Source organism: Lissotriton vulgaris, unplaced genomic scaffold (genome assembly GCF_964263255.1).
Source record: "Lissotriton vulgaris unplaced genomic scaffold, aLisVul1.2 SCAFFOLD_703, whole genome shotgun sequence".
Classification (NCBI taxonomy): domain Eukaryota; kingdom Metazoa; phylum Chordata; class Amphibia; order Caudata; family Salamandridae; genus Lissotriton; species Lissotriton vulgaris.
This window is the reverse complement of record NW_028254574.1, coordinates 400,695-427,630: the sequence shown is the minus strand read 5'-3', so window position 1 is coordinate 427,630 and position 26,936 is coordinate 400,695. Positions and strand designations below refer to the sequence as shown.

Genomic DNA, 26,936 nt, shown 5'->3' with positions numbered 1-26,936 from the left:
TAAACTCTTCCAACATTCCTGAAACCCCTCTACACAGTATAACCTTTGGCATACATTTATATATTCGTATTTTAGCAAAAGTCTTAGTTATACTTGAATACATTTTACATCGAATATATAATACATAGAATACGACTGCGTAGAGTATAACTTATGCATTCTCCTTGGTTACATCGTCATGTAAGTTCTCTATACATTTATCCACGTTATTTCTCCACGTTTCTCCATTTAAAGTTACATACGTACACGAATTCTACTGTGCACGTTCTACATTTCGTAGACACTTCTACACATTCCTATATTTACCCATCATGTATACGGGCTTTCTAAATCTAATGCATATTTAACATGTGAATACATTTACATTTCCTATACCATATTATCACGTTAGTTGGCCTTTATGCTATAATCGTCCACTTTACATTACGATATGCGTTTCATTCCTACGTTTATAACATATACGTCTAGATATGGCTATGATATACTTTATATTCAAATTGCGCTCTCTCAGTTCCCCCCTTTGATGACTTTTAGGAGTCATCACTAAAAGCAATTTGAATACAGCTTTTATACAGAACTCGTTACATCAGTTCCTCTTTTTATCGATTCAAGTGTTCTCAGGCTTTTATACTGTTGATCTTGTAGAACAGCTAGTCTCCTTTCCTGGTCTCTCATCGATCTTTGTAACTGGTTCGACCTATACCATTTATACAATTTTACTAATCCTAATAATGTAATTATGCAAATTAATACTATTAATACAGGCTTTAATATATACCATATTATACTTTTGCCAAGATTAGCAAACCAACTTCCAACCTTTCCCACTCCATTTCCTACTTTTTCCCAAACATTTATTTTTGATAAATCTTCGATTTCTTGATGAATCTGTGTAATGTTCCGTATAACTTTCTCAAGTGGTTTTGAATTATCAGGAATATAAGTACAACATTCCTGAACTTTCAAAGCTTTACAAACTCCGCCTGCCTTTGCTAATATCACATCTAAAGCAAGTCTGTTCTGTAAAACCATTGCTCTAATCGACTGCATCTCGCCTTCTACCAACATTAATGATCTTGCAGTACTGGCAGACAATCTATCTACGACTGTCGCTAACCTTCTAATCTTAACATCGTTAAGAATCAAACCTAACAATGGAAACATCGCTCCAAATACATCTCCTACTACTTCTGCATCTCCTACTTCCCTTTTCGTTCTCGTCGAAGCCTTTCCTTCTATTATCGCCAAATCCTTTGCATGATATATTTTGGGGAAGACAATTGCCAAGTAACACGAACCATACCAATTATCAGGTAGTTTTACATAGGCATTTCTCCCACATACAAAATACACATTCGGAATAGCTTGCATCCCTTTCATAAAATCTTTCGTGTAGTACTCTAGTTTAAAAGAGTGCTCGCAACTAACTTCACCTACAAATTCACTCTCATAATACGTTTTGCTTCGAGCTAAACATAACTTTCCTTTCTGCGTTCTATCCAATGCTATTGGACCATTGCTACCTTTCTTTTTATGTGCCTTTTCTTCTTCTGTCCAATCTGTTTTCCATTGTCCTGACATTTTTAGAATCTTCTGCCTTCTGTATCGGTCATCTACTTGTGCTATAAACCTTTTCTCTACCTCTGACACTTTGCAAGTCAGATTATTTCTACGTGCATATGATGTATCTAGTGTATCCCAAGGAAGAAAGAATTTAGCTAGTCTATCCTCCTTTTTGTAATAGTCCCACTTATTCATTTGCTTATAATTCGGAACTTCAAGCAGTACCGAATCATAATTTGAAAAGTAGTACTCAAATCCTTCTCTACCATAAAATATACTAAGCAGTAAACTACATGTTATCCCATAAGTTAATGGGAGATGGTGATATCTAATGCCTTCGTCTACAGAAGCCGGCAATTGCATACAAACGTAGCAATCTTTGGCCTCCATGGCATCGATATATTCGTACAATAATTTGGCATATGCATTTGACCTAAAGTTTCCCTGTGACTCGTCTACGTGTAATCTACGAGCTTCATCTGTAAGTAACGCCTTTTCACGTATAACAGTGCTCTCCTCCTTCTTTCCCACAAGAGCAGGTTTCAAAGTCGTTACAGTTTTTACATTCGCTATTTCTTTATCATTCTCATGTCCTGTCATGTAAGATATCGTTACTACTATGATTATGAGGAATATCACTATTGCTATAAGTGTACCTACTATACATCTAGCTTTTCTGTTTGGGTTGCCGTTCTCCATGTCATCAAACAGCGTACCTCGTTCTCTAGCAAATGGTTTCCTTTCCAATCTTCGGTTGCTTGGTTGCTTTCTCAGTCTTTAAAGTGCCTTTTTTTATCAACAGGTATCTTTTTCACCACAATGTCTTTTCTCTCCTTAGCAGCAGACAACCCTAGCCCTTCTCCGTCCTCTAAATGTAATCCCTAATTTTATTCTTCTTTCCACTCGGTGCTAGGTTATCTTCTTCTTTATAACATACGTACAAAAGTCTTTTATGCATCAACAATTATTTTCGGACCTGCAGCTTTCACAACAATTATTAACAGTTCAAAACGAATAACTTTTTCTTCTTCTTCTGACATTTGCTGACCAACTGTTGGAAATTGTAATCTTTTTAGTACTAGATCTTGAATTTGACTCAAACGTGGGGGTATGGGAAGTGTGAAAGTCAGTAACCCCTCAGTCTCGAGTCCAGGCGCCAACATCCATATCTCCACTGCCACAAATGGATCGAGATCGATTACTTTCACGCTCTTCACTCTCCCAGATTTCTGTCCCCAATACATCTGCTAGATAAGTCCACTCTGGGGTGGCGTACCTTCTGCAGGGCACACGTACCCTTCTCGATCTTCGTGGACTCTCCGTTCCTGAGTCTGTCGTTTCTTCCTCCTGATCCGATTCTTCAGCGATCGGGACAAGAGTTCTTTCTTTCTTTTCTTTCGTACTTGGCCTTTTCCTTCTCTCCGGCCAACTGGCTTCGTCACTCTTTGTCTTTCCGCTCCTTGTTCTAGGACCTGTCTCTTGGTCACTCTCAGTCTGCTCGATATCTGTGTCGGACTCCCAATTACTTTCTTCTCCTGAGGCGACTTCGGTCCCACTAGTGTCCTGACCTTCGTCGTCCTGTTCCAACACAGTTTCAGTTTCTTCGATCACCTCCACAGCTTGGCTTTCCCCCTCTACGGCTTCTCCGCTTCCCGCCGGATTTTCATCCGAGAGAGGAGCTGTTTCTTCTGGAGGTGTTGGCACTCTTCGGGTGTGTGAGGCATGTATCCAGTTTGGCAGACCTCCACACTTCACTGCGGTATTCGTTACAAGTATGACTTGAAATGGTCCTCGCCAACGCACGTCTAAGCAGTTCTTCCTGACATGCTTCTTCACCAGGACCCAGTCTCCTGGACTCAGGTCATGGCACAAGTCTTGTACTGATGGAACCTCTGCAGCCTGGACCTGGAGGGACACAGAATTAACGGCATCAGATAGTCCCTTGCAGTAGTCCAAGATCAAATCGTCTGTGATGTTCACTAGCGCTGCAGTCGGAACCGATGGCAATCTCATAGCTCTCCCCATTAGCACTTCGTGTGGAGAGAGGCCTGTTCTTCTATCAGGTGTGCTACGTATGCTCATAAGAACTACTGGAAGTGCGTCTGGCCAACTCAGGGATGTCGATGAACAAACTTTAGCCAGTCTGGACTTAATGGTACTGTTAATTTGTTCTACAATCCCTGAAGCTTCTGGTCGATAGCTGCAGTGTAACTTCTGATCGATATTCAAAGCTGAACACAGCATCTTCACCACTTCGCTATTAAAATGAGTTCCTCTGTCCGATTCCAAAGAGGATGGCACCCCAAACCTCGGTATCAACTCTCTAAGTAACAATTTTGCTACTGTAAGTGTATCGCACCTACGTGTAGGGTAAGCCTCAACCCATCTAGAAAATATGCAGACAATCACTAAAACGTATCTGAGTCTGTTGCATGGAGGCATTTCTATGAAGTCAATCTGCATCCTATTGAAAGGCCCCCCAGACCTCCCAATGTGACTCAATGTAACTGGTGTTCTCTTACCCACGTTTAGTTGTTGACAGATCGCACATCGCTGACATACTGCTTCTGCTGCTACTCTAAACTTAGGATTGAACCACGTTTGTCTGAATACTCTCACCATAGCATCTCTTCCTATGTGTGCTGATCCATGCAATTTCCTTGCCATTGGACTAACAAGTTCATTTGGTAATACTGCCCTTCCGTCGGCAGAAACCCAAAATTTCATCTCACTTTTCCCGCAACCCGCTGTTTCCCAGCTCCTTTTCTCATCATCTGGTGCATTTTCTTGTACAGCTCTCAATTCATCCCATGTATCTACAGTATCTAGTAACATGGTCAATTCCGTTCTTTCCTGGATTCCCCCCACTTTTACATCAGTGTGAGAATATCCCTGCTCTGCGCAGTAACGCGCTACTTCATCTGCGTATCTATTTCCTAGCGATACAAAATCAACATTTTTGGTATGCGCAACACATTTGACCACAGCTATGGCCATAGGTTTTTGCAAAGCTTCTAACAAAAGTCTCACGAATTCTCCATTCCTAATGGGAGAACCCGAGGAGGTCATGTAACCTCTTTGAGACCATAACTGCCCGTAATCATGAACTACCCCGAAACCATACTGGCTATCGGTGTATATGGTGACTCGAAGTTTGTCGCCTGCTAAGCAAGCACGAGTCAAAGCCACAATTTCAGCTACCTGTGCGGAGTGTACTCCTTCCAGGCAAGCGGCTTCTATAACTCTGGTAATCGTGCATACTGCATAAGCTGCTCTCAGCTGACCGACATCGTTTCTTACGCATGAACCATCAACGAAGAAAATTTCGTCTGGGTCTGTCAATGGCTCATCTACGATATCAGGTCTCGGTTTGGTACATAGTTCAGTCACATCGAGGCAGTCATGATCTGTACAATTTTCATCGTCCACTTCATTCGGAAGTGGCATCAAAGTTGCAGGATTCAAGACAGAGCATCTCTTTAGAGTCACATTCTCGGCAGCCAGTATGACTTGCTCGTAGCGTGTGAGCCTGCTATTCGTCAGATGCTGAGTCTTGGTCCTAGTCATTAACAATTCCACAGAATGCGGCACATACACCACTAACTGGTGTCCCATTACTACACTCTCCGATCTCTCAATGCTGACACCCGTTGCAGCTACGGATTTGAGACATCCGGGCAACGCTGCGGCTACTGGATCTAATGTAGCCGAAAAATACGCCACTGGCCTGCGCGCATCTCCGTGGATCTGAGCTAAAACCGCTAAAGCGCATCCCTCTCTCTCGCAGCAGTAAAGCAAAAAAGGTTTAGTGTAATCTGGCATTCCCAAAGCCGGGGCGCGACACAAGTCCTCCCTCAGCTGCAAAAATGCCATCAAACACTCTTTGTCCCATGGTACCGGATCACTTACTCCTTTGTGCGTCAGTTGCAATAACGGTTTGGCCTTCAGTGAAAAGTTTGCTATCCACTGTCGACAATACCCAACCATGCCTAGAAACATCCTGACTTCTCTTTGTGTCGTAGGCGCGTTCATTTTCATAATCGCCTCTATTCTGTCTGGAGACACCTTCCGCTTTCCCCTTTCGATCCTATGGCCCAAGTATTGCACCTCAGTCTTACAATATTGCAATTTACTTGGAGACACCTTGTGTCCGTTCTCGGCCAAGTGATTTAACAAGGTGATGGTGTCTTCTCTGCAAGCTTCCTCAGTTTCTGACGCAACCAGGAGGTCGTCTATGTACTGGACCAGAACTGAATTCTTGGGCAGTACTAGACTCTCAAGATTTCGTTTTAATAACTGGTTAAAGATCGATGGGCTTTCTGTATACCCCTGAGGGATACGACACCATGTTAAGACGCGATCTTCCAGCTTGAAAGCGAAAAGATATTGGCTCTCTTCATCCAACGGTATCGAAAAGAAAGCCTGGCACAAATCTATCACGGTAAACCATTCAGCTTGGAACGGTATCTGAAATAATATCACTGATGGATTCGGTACCACTGGACAACATGAGACAACAATGTTATTAATCTTTCGAAGATCCTGCACTATCCTGTATTTTCCACTAGGTTTCTGCAAACCCATGATCGGGGAGTTACATGGACTACCCACGATCTCCTTCAGTATTCCCTGCTTAATCATGGATTCGATCACAGGCTTTATTCCTGCAATCGTCTCTGGCGTTAGCTTATACTGTGGTGTTCTTGGATACTCAGCATGGGGTCTTACCAAGATTTTTACCGGTTCTACTCCTTTGATCAATCCTATTTCTTCCCCAGTAAAATCCCATACCTCAGCTGAGACTTTCTCCCTCAAGTCCTGCGGAAGCTCCTCCACTGTTAAGGTAGGATATAGTTCCACACACTCCTTTGAGTTTACGACTTTAAAATCAGCATCCTCATCATTGGTCTGCACTTCTACTCCTTCTGGTGTGCAATGTATCGTGCAATTCAGTTTACACAGCAAATCTCTCCCTAGTAAGCACACAGGACTAGAATCGCAGATCACAAACTGATGTTCGTCACTGTAATTCCCTATCCTTACTGACACTGGTTCGGTCAAGGGATTTGTCATCCTTTTGTTCGCGACTCCTACCACCTGAACCATTTCTCCTGATATTGGCAGACCTGGGACTACCGCAGATCTCAACGTGGATCGAGTGGCCCCTGTATCCACCAAAAAGGTTGTAGGACATCCCGCTATTTCAGCCTCTACGTATGGTCCTCTCTGATCTACTTCCAAAGCGGCTCCTAGAGTACAATCTTCCTTCCTATTCGCCCGCTGCCCTGTAAGTGGATCAACGTAGTAGCATTCCTCTCCTCCTACAAACAATGGCATCTGTCTGTAGGTTTTCCCTCCGTTTGAGATGCGAGGTGGTTGAGGAAACGGGGCTCGAGGAGTCTGAGTCCCCCCTTTGACAAACTTGCCCTTCGGGACTGTGGCTCCCTTAACCACGTTGTTCTGAACCTCTTCCTCCTCCTGCTCTAATTCCCCTGACTCAACATTGTAAGGACACTCGCGTCGCCAGTGTCCCACCTCATTACACTGATGGCATCTCGTCGTCTTTTTCAGTGTCGCGATATCCATTCTCGGTCTCGGTCTTTCTTCCTCATCTCTGCTCTGATTATTCTGTTTCTTTGCCTGCGTTCCTGTTCCCTGCTGCCGTGGTTTATCCTTTCCAGCAGCTTGCATTTGCACTAGCATTAACTTTTCTTTAAGCTTCTTTGCCTTAGAGTCTATCTCGTCACTACAGTACCTTGCATACCTCAGAATTTCATCTAAAGGTTTGTTCTGCCAACAGATCAGATGCTGTTGGATCATTAGACATATTTCTGGTCTCAATCCGAGGACAAACTTTGAAACAAACTGTCCAATGTCCTTAGGATCCATTACATCTAACCCGCTGTACTGCTTGAATGCTTTCAGTAATCTCTCATAGAACTCATGAACTGTCTCTTTCGGTTCCTGAGTAGTTCGATCTATCTTAACCCAGTCTATGTCTTGCACCGGCACTTTCTCTTTTAGCCATGTTATTACTCTCTCGTATTTTTCCATGACTCTAACTGATGGACCATTCGTCCGGGTATCTCTCGGAGGCTCACAGTTAGGCCATTCGACACTAAGCTTGCACGCCGTCCACAAATCTCCGGGTACTACGATATCGAACAGTGTGTTCAAATCGATCCACAGTACCTTCGAGATTTTCACGAATCTTTCTACCTGTTTGTACCACTCGACGGGATTATCTCTAAGCTTTGGGAAGGAATTGGTAAATGCCGCCAAATCCCCCCTACTCCAGGGCACGTGAACGTAGCTTCCATTCGCGATTTCTCGCAAAGGGAAAGCTTCCATTCGCATCAAATCTGCGTCCTGGGTCTTCCCAAGCACACTCCGTCTAACAGAGCCCTTCTTGGACCATCTTTCCTCCCATCTATCCAGATCTCTCCATATCCTGATACTTAAAATCAATTCCCTTATGTGTACCTTCAGCGCGATCGTTCTACGCTCATCCAGATCCCGATCTGTGCAAGTTAGCCTATGGTTGCTCTGTAAAGCCTTAGTTCGTGACAGGTCTACCATGTACCTGTTTGCCAAATTAGATAAGTTCTCATGAGCTGACCTCGCTCTTCGAGTAATATCCTTGGATAGGAACAGTATTTCGTCTGGTGTATACAAGTCTAATCTCTCTAGTGCCACTGTGCCATCAATCATTTCATCCAGATCTGACTTCAAACTCATTACGTCAAGTCGTTTTGCTTTTATTTCCGCTTTCAGCATCTCAGTTCTGTGTTCTTCTCTCATATCCCTCTCACCTCCACTATGCGCCCTACGCCTGAGCACAGGTGAGTTATGAGGAGTCTTCCTTCCTTCTCTTCGTTCCCACCCCTCTAGATCCCAAGCCTTTCCATCTCCACGTGGGGTATGGTGGAATAATGCTCCGTCCCCCAACCCTACGTTCCGATTTTTCGGCTCGGTTTCTCCAGATGTGAGATAGGATCCACCGTTCTGTTCTAACCCACCGTAACTTGCTTGTTGTCTGGTGTCGCTTAATAAAATGAAAGGCCCTCGCCGGTCTTCCATGTTCCCGTGATCTCTTTCACGATCACCGGATGGATGGCGAGACGTTTCGCGACTCCCTATGTTCTCCTGACTCCGTCCACTATCGCCGGATGCATGTCGAGACGCTTCGCGACTCTCCATGTTTCCGTGACTCCAATGTCTCACATCTTCACCTGGGGCATGATGTGTGCACCTAAAGGTATTCCGGTACTCCTGTGTCCTGCGTTCCCCTTCACTGAAGGTGACGCGAGGCACTTCGCCACACCCTGCACTTCTGTCTTCGCACATTTGTCTATTGCCGCTAATGGTAGGACAAGTATCTTTTCTGCTCTCTTGGCTTCCTCTCTCCCACTCGGGGCTGCTTTCGCCAGCTCCACAATGAGAGAGAATCCTGTTGTCCTCTTCTCTCCATTCAGGTCCCATTTCTAAACTTCTATTCCGAGCCTCTTCGGCAGTGTCCCAATCCTTCAAATATTCTCTTAAATCTTTAAAAGTCTTTGGTTTAGGACCCCTCAAATCCATTGGCCCTCTTTGACCTCCCTGTTCTACCCTGAGACCCGTTGCAGAATCTAATGGGGTACTCCGACTTATTGGTGCTCGTATTTGCCTGTGGGGATTCATTGTGGCATTCCTATTCTCCACTTCTGCTCTTTCACTGTCCCATCGTGCCTGTTCATCCTGCTGGACCCCTTCTGGGTTGTAGATTGACACAATAGGGCCTATGGTAACCGGAACCTGCAAGGCGTCCGGCATTTGGTACGACCTAGCGCATTGCGTCTCTGGCACCTTCTGGACCACAAATCTTCCCACTACTCTCTGTTCAGAACTAGTTTGGGGTGTTTCCTCAGTCTTGTTAGCGTCCCACTCTGTTACTGGGATCGACTTATATTCCCCCCACCTAGCTCCGTCTGTTTGCGGTAATATGGGACTCGCAAGTTCACCGCTGTATGGAGGTGGTCTATCTGTTAATAACCTTTCTATTAGATCCTCCTCCGACTCGCTTTCCTCATCTTCTTGTTCCAGAGGTTTCCTTTCTCCCGTAGCCTCTATCATGGTGAACAGTTTGTCCGCTTCTATCTTCTGCACCCTCCATTTCTTAGTTTCATCGTCCCATTTAGCATCCTGCACTGCCTTTACCGATCTCCTCACTCTTTCTTGGCGCCTCTTTACGCCCCTTTCGTGTGCTGTTCTAAACCACACACCAAGAGCTTCAAATTGTGTTGGCCTCGGTAGAGGTCTCATTGAAAGCATCGTCGCCTTCAGTTGGTTCAACACTTCTAATTTAAACGTTCCGAATCTTGGAAACGCCAGTTCTTTTTGCCCTTCTGTTAGCCTATGCCACTCGGAGATCCATAATATCGAATGTAAGCCTACATTGACTGCCATATGATATGCTGGTGTGCCTTCTGGTGGAGCTTCTTCTCCGGCATATAAATTTCTCCTTTTTCTTTTAAAGATTTTTCCTAAACCCTTAAAACACTTCATTTTGATCCTTGCTAATTCTTTTCCTTGTTTGCGTCTTGATAACAACCACCAATCCCTGTACGACTCTCGCTAATCAGCCTATCCCAGCACGGTTCTACACCAACCGACCAATCTCAGCGCGGCTCTACGCTGACGTCACTTCTATCTTCTTCAGCAGCTTCCCTCGTTTCTCAACTCGTCTCACGATCTCACATGCGTTTTCATTCATACACTGAAAAATGACTACTTCCGTCCAAGCGATCACTTTTCTCTGACTGTACGGCCACAGTCTAACTGTAATTGCTACCTCAACTGGCACAGCGTCTTTCCTCTTACGGTCGGACACTTGCCTCAACTGATAGGTTACTTACACACAGTAAACGTACGACCAGCGTCCGCTACTCATTCACTCACACATACGCTCCCCCTATCATCGGTCTGTCGGGAAATCAATGGTACCTCATGACCCCCTTTCAATGGTAGACAAATTACTCTGGGTGTTCGATACACCCGAACCACTTAAGTCCTCTGGACATAAGATTTCATCCGGTTGCGCGCGCTCACAACCTTCCCCCAATCACACTACAGGCATTCAACTCCGCTTGACATTACAACACAGGAACAACATAAAACACCGCAATCTTACAACGCATGACCCTTATACTCACTCTCGACCGACTCTGCTGCTTTTCTCTCGACGCACCGTCAGCACCGTCTTCGGCTGAAATTCTTCTTCTGGCCGACGATGACTAGGGACCTTGGGGTAAACTAACCTGGCCTAGGTCGTCTTCCTCAAGAAGATAACCATCATACTCTGCTACCAACTGCGGGGAATGAGATTTTGATATCAATTTATGATTATGATCAATTTAATAACTTATCTCATTCGTCACTTTCGGATCGAGTTTTATCTGTCATTGAGGAAAGGACCACCCCCGCATAGGTTAGACAAACCCCATTAACTGACGCCACTCTGAAGAACCACTTACAACTGATAAAGTTTAAGAGTTTTATATGAAGTAATTTTTGAATGCAATACAATCCACTTAGGATAAAATCTCAAAGTATACAAAATACAAAATCAGTTACAATATCAGCCGCTTAAGCTTCGATGTGAAGTGGTTCCTTCTGCGTCATCTGCAGTAAGATAAAATAATCAAGTTAAACTGTCCCTACTCTATGCTACGTGACATCCCTACTTCGCAAGTTTCTTCCCTAAAAAGGTGTCAGCAGTTTGACTTCCAAAGAAGTTCAAACTCTCTTAGCCTCTAAAGGAATTCTTAAATGTTAGAAGCAGTACCCTAACTGCCTACCCATCCGCTCTCTCTAAGGGTCCTCGGCCTACTGCTCCCTTGCGCTCTGATCTCTCAGCGCATCTGCTCAAGGCATCTACCCTTGTCTTCGCTCTCGCCTTAGCCTAATGCTAATTGCTCTGCTGATGGTTCTGCTCTCCTCCCCGGGGTGCTGTCCCTAAAATACACAATCACAGTGTGGGTGGAACGCCCCTTGACGCCCACCACGGACTTTCCCCGATGATGTCAACTTCTTGCTTCTTCCATTGGTCCACTCCTTGCGTCGTTCGTTAAGTTGACCTTTCTCCTTAGATGTCATCTTCATCATCTCATCGTCGACTTTTACTGACTCTTTCAGATCGAATGTCATATGAACTTAGACAAGACTTTAACTTATACCTGCAACTCTTTAACCTTCCAGATCCTGTGAATGCTCTTGTCAAAACATAGTTCACCTCAAAAGTGTCTCTCCTCACGTTCGAGCAATAAGCTCCGTCCGGCATTGTCACCTTAAATCTAACAAGTGCTAGACTTCTTGGCTCTCACGTCCACATCAAGCTATTTACGACTTTTACAAGCCCTCTAAATTACATACATTTGACTATGCTCCTTCGAACTCTTGGTCAGTCAGGTTACAAACACAAATGACCTAAACTCTTCCAACATTCCTGAAACCCCTCTACACAGTATAACCTTTGGCATACATTTATATATTCGTATTTTAGCAAAAGTCTTAGTTATACTTGAATACATTTTACATCGAATATATAATACATAGAATACGACTGCGTAGAGTATAACTTATGCATTCTCCTTGGTTACATCGTCATGTAAGTTCTCTATACATTTATCCACGTTATTTCTCCACGTTTCTCCATTTAAAGTTACATACGTACACGAATTCTACTGTGCACGTTCTACATTTCGTAGACACTTCTACACATTCCTATATTTACCCATCATGTATACGGGCTTTCTAAATCTAATGCATATTTAACATGTGAATACATTTACATTTCCTATACCATATTATCACGTTAGTTGGCCTTTATGCTATAATCGTCCACTTTACATTACGATATGCGTTTCATTCCTACGTTTATAACATATACGTCTAGATATGGCTATGATATACTTTATATTCAAATTGCGCTCTCTCACAACTAAGTTGCGGACTATGGAGAAGATATCCTTAGGTTTGTTGGCTGATAGAGATATTCTCTCCGAAAAATACTTAGTTTTGGCTAAAAGAATAGCCTTCTTGTAGTTGGCCAAAATAAGCTTATATTTGGCTCGCAGGGAGAGACAGTAATTACGTCTCCAATGGCGTTCGGAGAGCCTAAGGTCCAATTTGAGAATTTTCAGCTCGTCTGTGAACCATTTTTGGGCGTCATGGGGGCGGCAGATCTTAACTTTTCTAAGGGGGGCAACCCGATCGCAAGTGGAAGACAGCCAATAATTCACAGCGTCTGCTTGAAGATCAAGAGAAAGAGTACCTAAGTCGGGAGTAGAAGCAGCAACAGCGGTACAGAGAGAGTTGAAATAGATCCCAATTGAAGCTCACTGGAGCTTCAGAAGTGCCTGTCTCACTCACAAAGCCCTCACACTGGGTAACCAGCTTACCTTGCCTCAAAACTAAAAGAAGCAGGCTGGTCAAGAAACCTAAGAAGCTCAAAAACATTGCTCAGGCCAGCCACGAAACCTAAGAAACTCAAATACCTTACTCTTTATCACACCCAAAGTCTAGAAACAAAATCCCTAGCTAGCTCCTTCTTGAGCAATGCCCCTGAAATCTGGAACTCCATTCCAGGTCATAATAGGACATAATAGGACAAGCCATTCTTTCTTCAACAGCTATCTCAACTAGCAAGGACTCTGAGGAGGACTGCAGGTCTGAGCTCTTTCTATGAGCTCTTTCTATCAGCGGCGGGCCCCCTTTCAGGAGCGCCCTACTAGTTTTACTTTCTTGTTTATTTTGTAAGCAGGGCATGCTTTTATTATAGCGGCTGAGCGCCTTATTTTCCCCTGGGGAAGCAGCCAATTTGGCCTCACGCCTTTTTCTCCAACAACCTCCTCCCCTACTGTTCGTCGGAACCGGAAGAAGGCAGCTGCTCACAGCTGCTGTTTGCCACGGAGTCACGTTTGGAATCGGATTTCACTCATATGAGTAAGTAGAAATGTTTATGGGCCGGGTGCTCAACCAGAACATTTCAAGATAGTTTTAAGCTGAGAGTCACAAGTCGTAACCTTCATCATTAAAGTGGACGTAGTGTTGCTGTTTAGTGGATTTCGCGGATTTTCGGTAAATCCGCAAACTCCCGCGAATTTACCGAAAATCCGCGAATCCGCGAGCGGCGGATTCGGGGGGCAAAAGTTCAAGCCTTCAAGCTTGAAGTTGTAACTATTTTAGGATGGCACCGGCAAGCTGCCAGCGCCATCCTAAAATAGTTACTAAGTTAGCTTCAACAGGAAGCACTAATAGATAAAATAAAGCAGGTGCTCGAGCACCTGCTTTATTTTATCTATTAGTGCTTCCTGATGAAGCTAATTTAGTAACTATTTTAGGATGGCGCTGGCAGCTTGCCGGCGCCATCCTAAAATAGTTACAGGATGATGGGGCGATTGCATAGTAACACACACATGGTCGCTGGAACTAGTTGAAGCTCAAATTCAGTGACTCATTCATCAGCCCAAAAACAATCGTGAGCGTCATCGAGGCTGGGCAGGTGTGCCTTCTTCCCAAATCTACAGTCGAAAATCAGCTGTGATGCTGGATAGAGGCCTTTGCATCCTTGACTTTCACAAGCGCAATCCTCGTGCTGTTCCTGTGACCAGGAGCTTCTTTCTCTTGATCTGCTGCTCTGATCGGTCTCTGACCTTTTATACACACAAGAGGCATGTGAACTCGCATGGAAGCCCCGCACGTTTGGTCCCGCTCACACACTCGCGGTGTGCACCGTCTTCCCGCCATTTACCCACGATGATGGACAGCTCACTCAAGGGACCCCTGCGCTCTTCGGGGCGATTGCATAGTAACACACACATGGTCGCTGGAACTAGTTGAAGCTCAAATTCAGTGACTCATTCACCAGCCCAAAAACAATCGTGAGCGTCGTCGAGGCTGGGCAGGTGTGCCTTCTTCCCAAATCTACCGTCGAAAATCAGCTGTGATGCTGGATAGATGCCTTTGTATCCTTGACTTTCACAAGCGCAATCCAAATCCGCGAATCCGCAAATTCGTGGATTTTGCGGATCCGCAAATCTGCAAATCGTGGATCCGCAAAATCCGCCCATGCTTGGTAACTATGTCTGTGCACAACAATGCACTATAAACTCACTTTAGCAGCATGTGGATGAGTAAAACATAGCAAATGAAAGTGTGAGAGAACGTCATAGGAGTTATCGGCATGTGTGCAGCTCGGAGGGTATAGTTATTAGCTACGTGCATGCCCCACTGCTCTATTCACAATCGTCTGCACAATTTTATATGCCCGCCACTACTGTACTCATATTAGTGTGATCACTACCTATAGGCTGTATTGTACATTCACTAACACGGAGTTTAATTTGGGTGTGTAAGCAGTATCACTGTGTGCATATAGTGAACACTTCACCTGTTCAGGGCTTCCCATTCTTGTAAATGAAATTGCTAAGGTATGTATCTTGTATGTATTTTTGTCTTCTTCAAGTGACCATGACAATACAGAATGTCACGTCCTTGGACCATGGAACTTGCGCTCTCCAGGGTGCCCTCTTTCGGTCGAGGTGGGTTTATCATCCTTGGCGGGAGCATGGCGCCAAAACAAGCGGGTTGTACGCAGCCCTTTGAGTAGTCTTTCGTGTGTGCAGACCGGTATCGGGTTCTATTGTCGCCGAGTTCGCTCTCAACGGAGACAGAGCGGTGCACGAGCCAACCAGGGTCTGTGGACGCGCACGCACACACACAGGCACACACACACACACACACGTGCAGACACCCACACACGCAGACACACACACACATGCACAGACACACACACGCGCAGACACACACACACACACATGTGCCAAGCCCCCTAAGCCCCACTTACCGCATCAGCCGCCACTCCTGACTTCTGCTGCCACCGCTCCTCTGGGCCATCCACTCCGTGGGCGCGGGCTTCTCGCAAAGACGGAAGTCCCGCCCCACGACAGCCGTGAGCGTGCACATCCTGAAACCGGAAGTTCGGGAGCGTGCACGGTCACGGCTTGTTTGATTGGCTTTTATTTCTGTGTTTCAGCCACTGCTACTTGTGCTCAGACAGGTACCATCTGATAATTAATAGGCGCGCTCCCCTCGGAAGTGCGTCCGTGGTAGGCGGGCTCTTCCTGCGCGTGCCATGGGCAGGGGACAAGTGAGGGCCTGCAGTTTACACAGGGCAAGATTTATCTAACGGAATCTGCAAACTCTTGGAGCAAGAGATTCAATTGAGAATTAATGAGCGCGCCCGCTTCTTGTTTAAAGTCTAACTCTGAGGGCACAGAGAGTCGAAGGTAGCCCTTGCTTCCAGAATCCGTGAACCCCGGCCATGCCACACTGCGTGTTGAAACCTCTGGCTTGTTCAACCCCTGCGGTGTGCCCTGCAGCGGGCCCGCTCCAGCACTATTTCCCATTTTAGAAGCCTTCGTCTCCGGGCGCCTCAGATCTTACAAGACTTTAGACGTGTGTCGGCGTGGGATGGAGGCAGCGGCCACGGGCTGAGAGGGTGACCTCGGCGGGCTGAGAGGGTGACCTCGGCGGGCTGAGGGGGTGACCTCGGCGGGCTGAGGGGGTGACCTCGGCTGGTGCGGACTGCTCCGAAGGCCACGGCCGACTTCACCCCGGGTGCCTGGGCGTGTGAGAGCAGAGCGGGCCGATGGGAGGCTGTAAGTATGGCTGGTGCCTCGCAGCACTGTGTGTCCATCTCTAGGCGCTGCTGGCCTGCTTGTGCTCACAGAGGACTTGTGTGCTCGGTGGTGCTGTGTGCTACTGCATCGAAAGGTTTGGTTTGTTTGTTTTTCAATAGGAACTCCTCTTATAAATGTATTAAGTTCTTTTTCTGTAATGTAAATGCCGATATTTGTTTCTCAGTTTGCTTTACAAACAACAAATCATTGTGCCAAAAACGAGGAAGTGTGGGAACATGAGGGGAGGTCAGTAAAATGCAAACGTCATCTTGAAATATGTTTGATAAAGCCTGGTGTGTGCCGTGGTGATTCTACACATGTTTCCCTGGAGTGATGGGGCCACCAGAAGCAGAGGGCGTGGTTTAAGTCATGTCGTGGTAATATTATCCGTTGATTTGAAAGATTAGAAAACAAGCATTGGAAATGCAATATGTCTAGGATTTATTTGAGTTTGAGCTAATAGCATTGTAAATGGCAATGTCTTTTAGCCATGTGTTATGGAGTGTATGCATGTGGTGTGTAGTGGAATTATGTGGGTTGGATTGGAATTGTAGCAATAGTGGCATGCTGCGCTTTAGATGAATATGTTTAAAAGTAAAGTGCACCATACTGCAATTGCTACAATAGTTAATTGTGGATGCGTTAACAATTGATGTGTGCACTGATCGCTGGTGGTGTGTGTGCCTGGTGGAAGCGTGCACTGACGGCTGGAGGTGTGTGTGCCTGGTGGAAGCGTGCACTGACGGCTGGTGGTGTGTGTACCTGGTAAAAGCGTGCACTGATGGCTGGTGGTGTGTGTGCCTGGTTAAAGTGTGCACTGACGGCTGGTGGTGTGTGTGTGCCTGGTGAAAGCGTGCACTGACGTCTGGTGGTGTTTGCCTGGTGGAAGCCTGCACAGACGACTTATGGTGTCTGTGTCTGGTGAAAGTTTGCACTGACGGTGTGGTTGTGTGTGTGTGTGTGCTTGCATGTGTGGTTGTGTGTGGTAGTGAGTGTGTGGTGGCGAGTGTGTGTACTGGTGGTGAGGACTGCATCATTTCAGTGGAGTTGTGTGTGGTGGTGTGTGTGTGGTGATGAGTTTGTGGTGGTGAGTGTGTGTACTGGTGGTGAGGACTGCATAATTTCAGTGGAGTTGTGTGTGTGTGTCAAAAGTCCTGACCCTCCAAATCTGAGAAGGGATTACTCACAGGCACAGCCCACAACAGAATTCTCTTCAAAAAGCTACGCAAGCTGGTTTTAAAGTTCAATCGTGCAGTTTATTCTTCAGCCAAATTGAACAGACAAGTGTCCGCCTCAGACGCGTTTCGATCGCCTCCGCGATCACCTATATATATATAATATAAATACACACAGCAGTGTGTGTGAGAGAGACAGCAGTGTGTGTGTTCTAGGGAGAGCATGGTGTGTGAGAGAGACAGCAGTGTGAGAGACCTTTTATTTATGTTTTGGTTTTTGAAACAAATAAAACGCATTGATATTTGCAATGTCAATAGCTCAAACTCGCGTAAATACGAGACCTATCGCATTGCAAATGCAATAGGTCTTGCATTTGCGAGAGATTAAGCTATTAGCATTGTAAATGACAATGCCATTTATTTATATGTTTTCAAAACCAACACATAAATAAAAAGTTTGTCATTTACAATGCCAATAGCTCCAACTTTTGCGAAGGCGAGACCGTTGCATTGTAAATGCTTGTTTTTAAAACACACATTGCAACTTTGTCTACGATTCCGGATTGCTCTGCATCGAAGCCTTTGCAGTGAGAAACATGGTAGGCGTCTTCCTTTTACCCTGCGGTAGTCCAGTGCTATGAATGAATGAATGAGTAAAGGCAGCCGGGGCTGGTACTATTTTCTCTACAAGTTCGCTGAAATCACCGGTTTAAGCCTCAAATGTAAACCAGCACTAGTCTTCAAATTTTGTGAGGCATCGATTAGGTTTACCACCTTTCTCTGGAAAAATATCTGCAATGTGTTCATTGTTTGAGATTGAGAGAACCAAAAACATGTACTTGAGGGAAAAAAAGAAACAATTCTATGTTCTTTTCGGACATAGCAAGTGTGCATGGCTTTAAATTCATCATTAAGGATTGGTTAGAAGCTCTAAATACTTTTGCCTTGATTGCTTCTTGGATTTGATGGTTTATATTTCAAAGAGGACAAATTATGACTTTTATTATTTTTATTCGGCCAAACGTAAAAGTAATGTCCACGCCGGTAAAATACTGGCAAGGTGGTCACCATACCTTGGGTTTTTGTAGCACAACGAAACCCCAGCTTCAGCATGCTGTCGTTATAAGCCGTTTTATGCAGAAATGTTCACAGTGGTGTGATTTCAGATTATTTGGGGACAGATAAATATGGTTTAACAGCAAGGGTTCGATTCCCAGTCAGAGGTTTCATTAAAAACTACGAAGTTAGATGGCTTAGGCTTTAGAGGAGTCTTGTCTTTTTTTGTGAGTCACAGAAGAAATTATCTTTAATGAGTTATTCTAGCTCCAGGCTACATCTGCTGAAAATTTAATTTACAGTCCTAGCTGAAAAAAACAAATGTATTTGCTCAGAAGAACGCTTACCATGTTACATGTTCTATTTATAGAGATTGTTTCAGCTGAAATAAATGTTTGATGAGTATAGTCCAATAAGGTGGGATAAAAGGTAGAAATTCTGTGTTCAACTGCTAATAACATAAGCTGTTGTGTATTTATATCATTGTAAACCTCACGCACTATACGTGTGCACGCAGTGAACACTTCACCTGTGAGGAAAATGTATCAGGCCTCATTTCTGGAGGCTTGCGCCACTGGTACGTCACTTTTTCCCATTTTAAAAGTGACGCACCGGCGGCGCAAGACCTGCACAAATAAGGCCCATCGTGTTTATGTGCCACACGTGTGTACTTTACCAAGAAATCGTGTTTCTAGTGAATCACTAGATCCATCCCTTTAAGCACACCTACACCCAGAATTCCTAACATGTGTCTCTATAGACTCGGGTGGCTAAACCTTTATAAAAAGCAGATGGTGGAGGGTAGTTCACGAGCCAAAAGCACACGTGCATTACCCTAACCACAGAGTGGTGATGTGAGCCAATAGTTTGGAGTGGAAGACGTCATCCTTTCGCGTCTGATGACAAGTGTTGCATTTATACAACATTCCCAAATCTCTGCTGTAATATTCTTTCCTAAGTTCATCAATACAAAGTGACCAGAGCTGCAGCGCCTCACAGGAAGAGAGTGATCCGGACTTATAAGTCACATCCAGTGCTGGAATAATATGAAAACCATAAACTTGGGTTTCACGTGGGACCGAGAAAAGGCTGTGGATTCTCGTGGGGCAATCTGATGAAAATCAGGGTCTGACAGTCAACATAAACATTTATTTAAAAGAAAAGAAATTGGCAGCAAGGGCAAAGGTGCAGTAGATCAATTCCATCCACCTTCCCCCAGGGACCAGTGTACTTGGACACAACCCCAGTGCATGACTGGACATCTAGATATATTATATACTAAGGTGTATTGGTGAATCAGTGGGTGTATGAGTGTCTGTATGGATGACTCAGAGCTCCCAACAAGCCATAGCAAACCGCAATGTCCTGGGGGTGGGCACCCCAGGACATTGCTGGAGCCGGCCCTCGAGGGGGGTGAGGGGGGGGGAGGTGGCGGTCCCAAGGGCCATGGCGAGCTTCTGGCGGGGGCCTCGTGCCCCCCCCCCCCTCCCATCTTCTCTATAGCCCTGGGAGGTGGTGGCCCCGGGGCGAAGGGTCCGCAATGGACCCCTGGGTTTACTTTATTTGTGCCCCAGGGAGGTGGCAGTCCCTGGGGCAGAGTGGGTCGGCTGGAGCCCCCCCACACATTTTAAATATAGCCCTGGGGAGGTGGTAATCCCTGAGACTGCTGGGGGCTTGGTTACCATATCAGGTTATTAGTGCGCTACGCAAATCAACATAACATAACACAGTCAATCAATGTTAAGTTCAAAATGGTGCTCTCAATATTTCTAAAAGTGCCTTGAAATGTCTAAGTACTATCACTAACACATGTAATAATGATTGTTGCAATACATATTACCTGGGTATTACTTGGCTATCCAAGCCAGAAATGAATATTGGGTGTCAACTGTTCCTATGGAAACTGGAAATGTGATTGACAGTCCATGAGAATGGTATAATAGCTGTAGAGATTTTTTTTTAATGAATTCTAAATGTAATTGTACCAATTGCTGTAGGATTGATTGACTATATAGAAAAGCTAAGGAGATTCCAGAGTCTTCAGTAGAGCAAAACAGATTGTATAGAACTAGGAAAAGTGATTTTAATAAGCCTAGGAGTTTCAAGGATTCCTGGATCACCCCATGTACAATATTAACTCACATTCCAGAGGATACACATATTTATGTTAACCAGAGATGCACAATGAAAAAACAACAACTTACTTCACTGATTCGATAAGCTTTTTGGGCTCAACTGGCGGAGGATAAACCACCTCATCGATGTGCGTTCGATTGCAGTTTGCATAGGCTGTTGATATGTGGATGAAGGCCTCAAGGTTTTGCATCAGGCGAGCCAGATGCAGAAGCTGCTGAGTGGCTGTGACGTTGAGCTCCACCGCATGCCTATGAAAGAAGAGAGCGAGACAATGAGCTCGAGCACAACAACAAAGGAAGAGACTTTATGTCTCCCATTTCATTCTACTACTGACACTGTTTCCATACAGTTCCTTTTTCTGCGACGCAAGCAGAAATCTCTGTATGATATCATATCACTACATAGTTAACAAATAAATAAAGCCTGATTCCCAAAGTTAAACTTGCACCTTTGTGTAAGTTTGCCATTTTTTGGGTATTCGTGAACTACGAGTTTAGTTTTACTAAAATTAATTTTACGAGTGCTGAGACTCCGCACTCATGGGGGAGACTCCGAACATAAAAAGATATGCCTGCTCTATCTTTTTATGTGGGGTGTTCTCTGCCCCGACTGCGGCGCTTCTGCATTCGTAAAATTACTATTAGTAGAATTAAACTCGTAGGGCCTAATTCACAAAGGCAAACTTTCACTTTTTGTGTAATTTTACTGTTTTTTGGTATTCACAAACTACAGGTTTCATTTTCTAATAGTACTTTTACAACTGCAGAGACTTCACCGTAGAGGTGGAGACATAAGCACATAAAAAGATATGACAGGCCCATCTTTCCCGGAGCAGATTCACTGCCACGTATGCGAAGTCTCATCAGTTGTAAAATTACAGTTACTAAATTCAAATTCGTAGTTTAGAAATATAAAAAAATAAAAAAATTACACATAAGTGTAAGTTTATGTTTGCAAATCAGCTCGTAGTTTGTAAATACCAAAAAATTGTAAACTTTAACAAAGGTGTAAGTTAACCTTTGTGAATCAGGCCCAAGGTGTTTTTAACTAAGAAAGCTTGCAAAGTGCTTTCTCAATTGTTTCACTCAATTTAAAGGCAATTCCAGTCTGAAACATTTTCCTTTATTTTTAAATCTCATATGAGCATATGTGATTTCTTTATAAAGAAATACTGTTCTACTCCTAGAAATAAGAACTTGATAATTCCTAAACATAACATAATTTGCAACTACTTGAGCAGACTACCACAATCCTGACAGAAAACAAGCAAGGATGTATAAATGTAGTAGGTCTGGCCTTGCCAGGCCCTCTCTCCAGCACATGGGCATGGGCAAAGACATATGCACTTTTCGGATACAAGATTGGTAAGGCACCTACACTTGGAAACGTTACATATATTATTCACTCACTCCTACTAGTCTGACAAACCAGAGAGCAATGAAGATCATTGTTGTCAGACAGTAGTGTGCCACTGCCTCTAACAAAAACATGCATCAATTGGTAGTAACATGAATCAGTGGTCCAGTACAGCATATGCAACATCCAAATCAGCTCTACAGAGTTTTGTTGTATGGAAATATATTCTATGTGGATATCATGAAATTCTGGCATGGATCAGGTCTTTCTGGAACCTCCATTGGATACCATTGTCGTAGGCAATATGGGCGTCAATTACTTCAAGTATTTTATACTTTGGTGGCCCACAACAAGAATTGCCTCAATTACTCCTTAAATTAAATGTGCATTAATAGCTTTCTCTATAACTAGCATTAACAAACTCACTGTATATATGTATGTGTGTGGTATTTCAGTTGCGCAAACCTAGCCAAAAGGCAGTGGAGGTTGTACATGGTAAAAGGTAAGCTTAAACTCAGCGTGTAATAGGAAAGGAAGCTAAGTTGGGGATGCTTAATGAATTGTGATGTAGTGTTCTTTAAAGAGAAGTCTTCAACTATTTCCTGAATAGGAGCAGAGTGAGGTGGTCCTGATGGATACAGGGATGTTGTTGCAGGTCCTGTGTGCATAGATGAAAATGGTCTCTTGTTTTTTCTTTTTCTTTTTATACTTCTTAGTCTGCTGTCTGTTGGTATCCTGGCTCCATGTGTGCCAAGAACCACCGAAGATGGTGCACTTGTCTGCGAGATAAGTGGGGGTCCTGGCTGTGATGGCTTCGTAACTTATGCAGCCAGTTTTGAAGATGGTGCAGCTACAAGGGAAGCCTAGTGAGTTCCTTCAGGGTGGGGGTAATATGATGCTATTTCTTCAAGCCCTGAATGAGACATGCTGCAGGGTGTAAGATCCCCCAAGCGGGTCCAAGTATGGAGTCTGGAAGGACATGGAGTAGGCCGTTACCACTATCCAGATGCAAGCGTACAACGCTTTGAACAGTAGTTATGTCATCGCTTTCTGGAAGAAACAGTTTGACTGTCTTTAGAAGTCTGAGATGGTTCCAGGCCATCTGTCTTTTTTGTAAATGTATTCATTGAGGGATAGGTAGGTATTAAGGATAAATCCAAGTGATTTGGCATTATGTAGGCTGCAACCCCACCAAAGTTCATGTCATGTAGTCAGTTTTGTACTGTATTGTGTTTATTGTTCTTGGCAAATAATAGGATTTCTCTCTTGGTTGGGTTGAGCATCAGGTAGGCTGTATATCTAGATATGAATGATGTACAAGTAGTGCGTGAGGTGTTGGATGTCCGATGCAGAGGAGACTTTCTAGTAGAGTTGTGTAACCTCTGCATATTGGTGACTCTGGATGCTTTGATCTGTGAGTAGAGCACCAAGTGGCTCCATGTAAAGTTTAATTATGACAGTACAAAGAATGGTACCCTGGGGACTTCATATGTGATATTGAGCTTTTGTGACTTGGCTGTTCCCCTGTGACCAAACTGGTGGTGACTGGAAAGGTAGGGTGAGAACTAGTAAAGCACATTACTTCTGAACCCCATTCATGACTGATAGGTGTGTATGAGGGATAAGGATGGTTAAAAATGTTGAAGGAAAATTAAAGATCCAGCAATATCAGGATGAAGGGGTCATCATCTTCATCATCTGTGGTCAGGAGGGTACCAGGTAGTGGTCTCCAGGCTGCAGCATGATCTGAAGCTAGACTGTCAGTTGTGAAAGACATGATTAGCACTGATGTGATCTTGGAGTTGAAAATAGACTACTTTTTCACTGATCATGCGATGAATAGTAGGTGAGGGACAGGCCGGTAGTTGACGAGGTCATCAGAGTCTAGTTTAGGTTTCTTTAAGAAAGGGAATAGTCAGTATTGAGCTTAAAAGCCCCCACTCAGAAACCGACTTTAATCTCTCACACAGTATAGTAACTAGTGCAAAGGGGAACTCACTGTAATGAGTATTAACAGCCTAACCCAGTACCGAGCATTGAATTCCACATTTACGGCCCATCATAGTAATGAGCTTTAAGTCCCCTATAGAGTGGTAAGCATTAATGGCCCCACACAGTAAGAAGCATTATTGGCCCTATGCTGCAAGCATTGCGCCCTAAGTTTTACTGCGGGTCCACAATATTAATGCAGAATGTCAGTTAACAGTGCCATGCCTCAAGGAGTCTCTGTGCCCCGCAATACTGCACACACATGCCAACTGCTCTGCGAGTGGACCCCTCATCAGACAGGCATTAGGTCACATGCACCCAGGCCAACTATTCAACGCCACCTGAGCAAAATTGGCCAACCAGGCTGGCCAAGCATTAAGTCAAAGTATTTTTTACATGAAATGCCAATTGAAGGATTTTCTTTTGTGCATGCATGACAAATGTACTTTGTTTCAGGGAAAAAACCGACATTATTTTGCCACTGATCGCACCGTATGGCATCATCGTTAAACCTGAAATGGTGGTGCACGAATTTAAGGCCAAAAATATAGCAGGATTTTGCTAAAAACGGCACTGTTGAAAAGGAAATAAAATACTGGTAAAATGGGGACACATTTTTTGTCACATTAGGTGACCTGGAGATGAATCATTGCTGGGTGGGCTGGACTATGCTGACCCACCGGAGTGGGAAGGATGAATCATTGCTGGTAGTGTGATGCTGTTATGTGAAGGGTGATGTCCCTGAAGTTAAAGAAGTCTGATGCCACTGAAGTCAGTGGAGGCTCACTTTTGATGAGCAGGTGGTGCTACTTTGTAAGAAGAAAATGCCTTGGCATTAAAGTCAACAAAGCGGAATTATTCTTGAAAGGGTGATGAAGACATTTGATCTCTTAGAGGACCTGTAAGGGAGACATTGCTGGGAGGGCTATGCTTTCTCATAGGAAATTAATGTCAATCAAATCAGTGTAAGCAAACCATCACTGGTAGGGTGATATCACTCAAAGAGGCTTTTCACTGTTTTTATAATGTGTTCAGATCAGAATGTTTATCTTCCCATTTTTGAGCAACAGTGGGTTTATTAAAAAAAAAAAACTATGATCCATGAGCTTGCCTTAAGGCTGAAATCTCAAATGGCCTCACTTCCACCATTCATCTTGTTGTCTACATTCTGGTATTTACAATTTACCTTTAGTCCCAGGTCTCAGCCGGTCTTTGTCACCTCAAGAGCACTACATTTTTCCAGCCAGCTTGAGCGTGTAGCCTCACCTTCGACTCCAGGAACTAGGCAGAGGGGACAGGCTGCCTCAAGCATAAATGGGGATATTAAGTGTTGATACAAGGAAGTACCACGGAAACGCAAATAAAATGAAATGCTTTCAGAGGGATTTCAACTGGTGAGAATGCATGTTCCAGTGGAGGGATTACTTTGTTTGCACCAATTGCTAGCTGAATATTTTTTTTTGCATAAATTGCAAGATAGCTATTTTCCCAGCTAAAAGTTGGAATCAGCTTTTTGGCCTGCAAGGAGGCATTTCATGGGCGCAATAACATGAAGTTTAACATTTATGGCATTGTGAACCACTCGGGTCCAACCTGAAAATGCTTTCAATACTTTTCACGTTGAGTATGCCTTCTAGCACTAACATATCAGAAAGATAGACACGTCATTTAATAATGATAAGGCCTGGCTCCATGTATTAAATAAAATCGGGAGCTGGAGGGCTGTAGCGTTTGCTTGAAAATTTCATTTTCAGATATGTCGTTTACTAGTGCTCTTCCTCAACACACATTTACAAGATATTCTATAGTAGTATGGAACAGTATATTCAGTATAGTAGTTTCCCCTTTGAGAATAAGATACTGTAGGAAGGTAGGATCTGACTGCATAGTTACCCCCACTTTTTTACCTGGTGTTTCTCTGGTTTTTGACTAGTCTGACTGGGATCCTGCTAATCAGGACCCCAGTCTATCTGCTTTCTCCATAAACGGTTATGCATGTACTTAGGTACATTCAAGATTGGACACTGGGGTACCTTTGTCAGTCCATAGTATATGGTACACATGTACCAAGGGCAAAGGTTCCCCAGGGGCCTCCCATGGGCTGAAGCATGTATTATGCCACCCATGAGAGGCCATGCAAAATGGAACTACAGGCTTGCCATTGCAGAATGTGCAATATTGTGCATGCACCACTTACGTTAGATATAGGTTTACTATATCTATAGGTAACTACACTTAAAATCTATCAGTCACCCCTCTAGCAGGCCTTGATAAGCCTGAATGTGGAGTGCTGGGTTTTACATGAGAGGGTGTCTCTACATGAGCAGAGCCCCTCTGCTGCCTTTGGAAACCGTTCTCCTGGATTGTCAGTGATACAGCCAGACAGAGGTAGAGGTGCATTTTATGGTCGCGTAAAATGCTCTCTCGAAAACCGCTGCCACAAAACATGTCATGTTTAGTATCAAACACCTTAGAATCATACCTCCACACCAGTAAGCTGTGTGGGAGGTATGATTCTACCCTTCTGAAGCAAGCTTTGTGGGGTTACTGGTCTTCCTGGTACCAGCCTTCTCCACCCGGGCAGCACAAAATGGTTGCTGCCGTCCAAAGACCCATTTCTGCCTCCCTGCTGCTGAGCCAAGCATTAGAAGGGGAAGGCAGGACAATAGGCATCCTGTCAAAGGGAGGTGTATTGGCACCATCCTCCGTGTGGTCACTGCTTACTCACCTCCGTTGGTTTCTTGGGGTACCAGCGATTCTACAACCTCTAGACACTGTCTTGACTCGAGTCGTGGTTCTTATACCACTATTTTAGCATATTGTTTGGTCTCCCCCTGGAGTCACGGTGTATAAGTGCTACTTATGTTTGTTTCTGTGCTACAGTATGGTTTGCTTTGTATTTATGTGCGTGTAGCAGACACTGTGAGGTAAATACATATTT

At 44.3% G+C, this 26,936-nt stretch overlaps 1 protein-coding gene across 1 annotated transcript in view; it reads right to left on the bottom strand.

Annotated features, from left to right (window-relative positions):
- Positions 1–26,936, bottom strand: part of LOC147659504 (fatty acyl-CoA reductase 1-like) — a 501,467-nt gene that overhangs the window by 145,362 nt on the left and 329,169 nt on the right. The window contains exon 4 of the mRNA XM_086951690.1: positions 20,719–20,898. Within this exon, the coding sequence (XP_086807816.1) occupies positions 20,719–20,898 (180 nt within the window). The remainder of the gene's footprint in view (positions 1–20,718; positions 20,899–26,936) is intronic.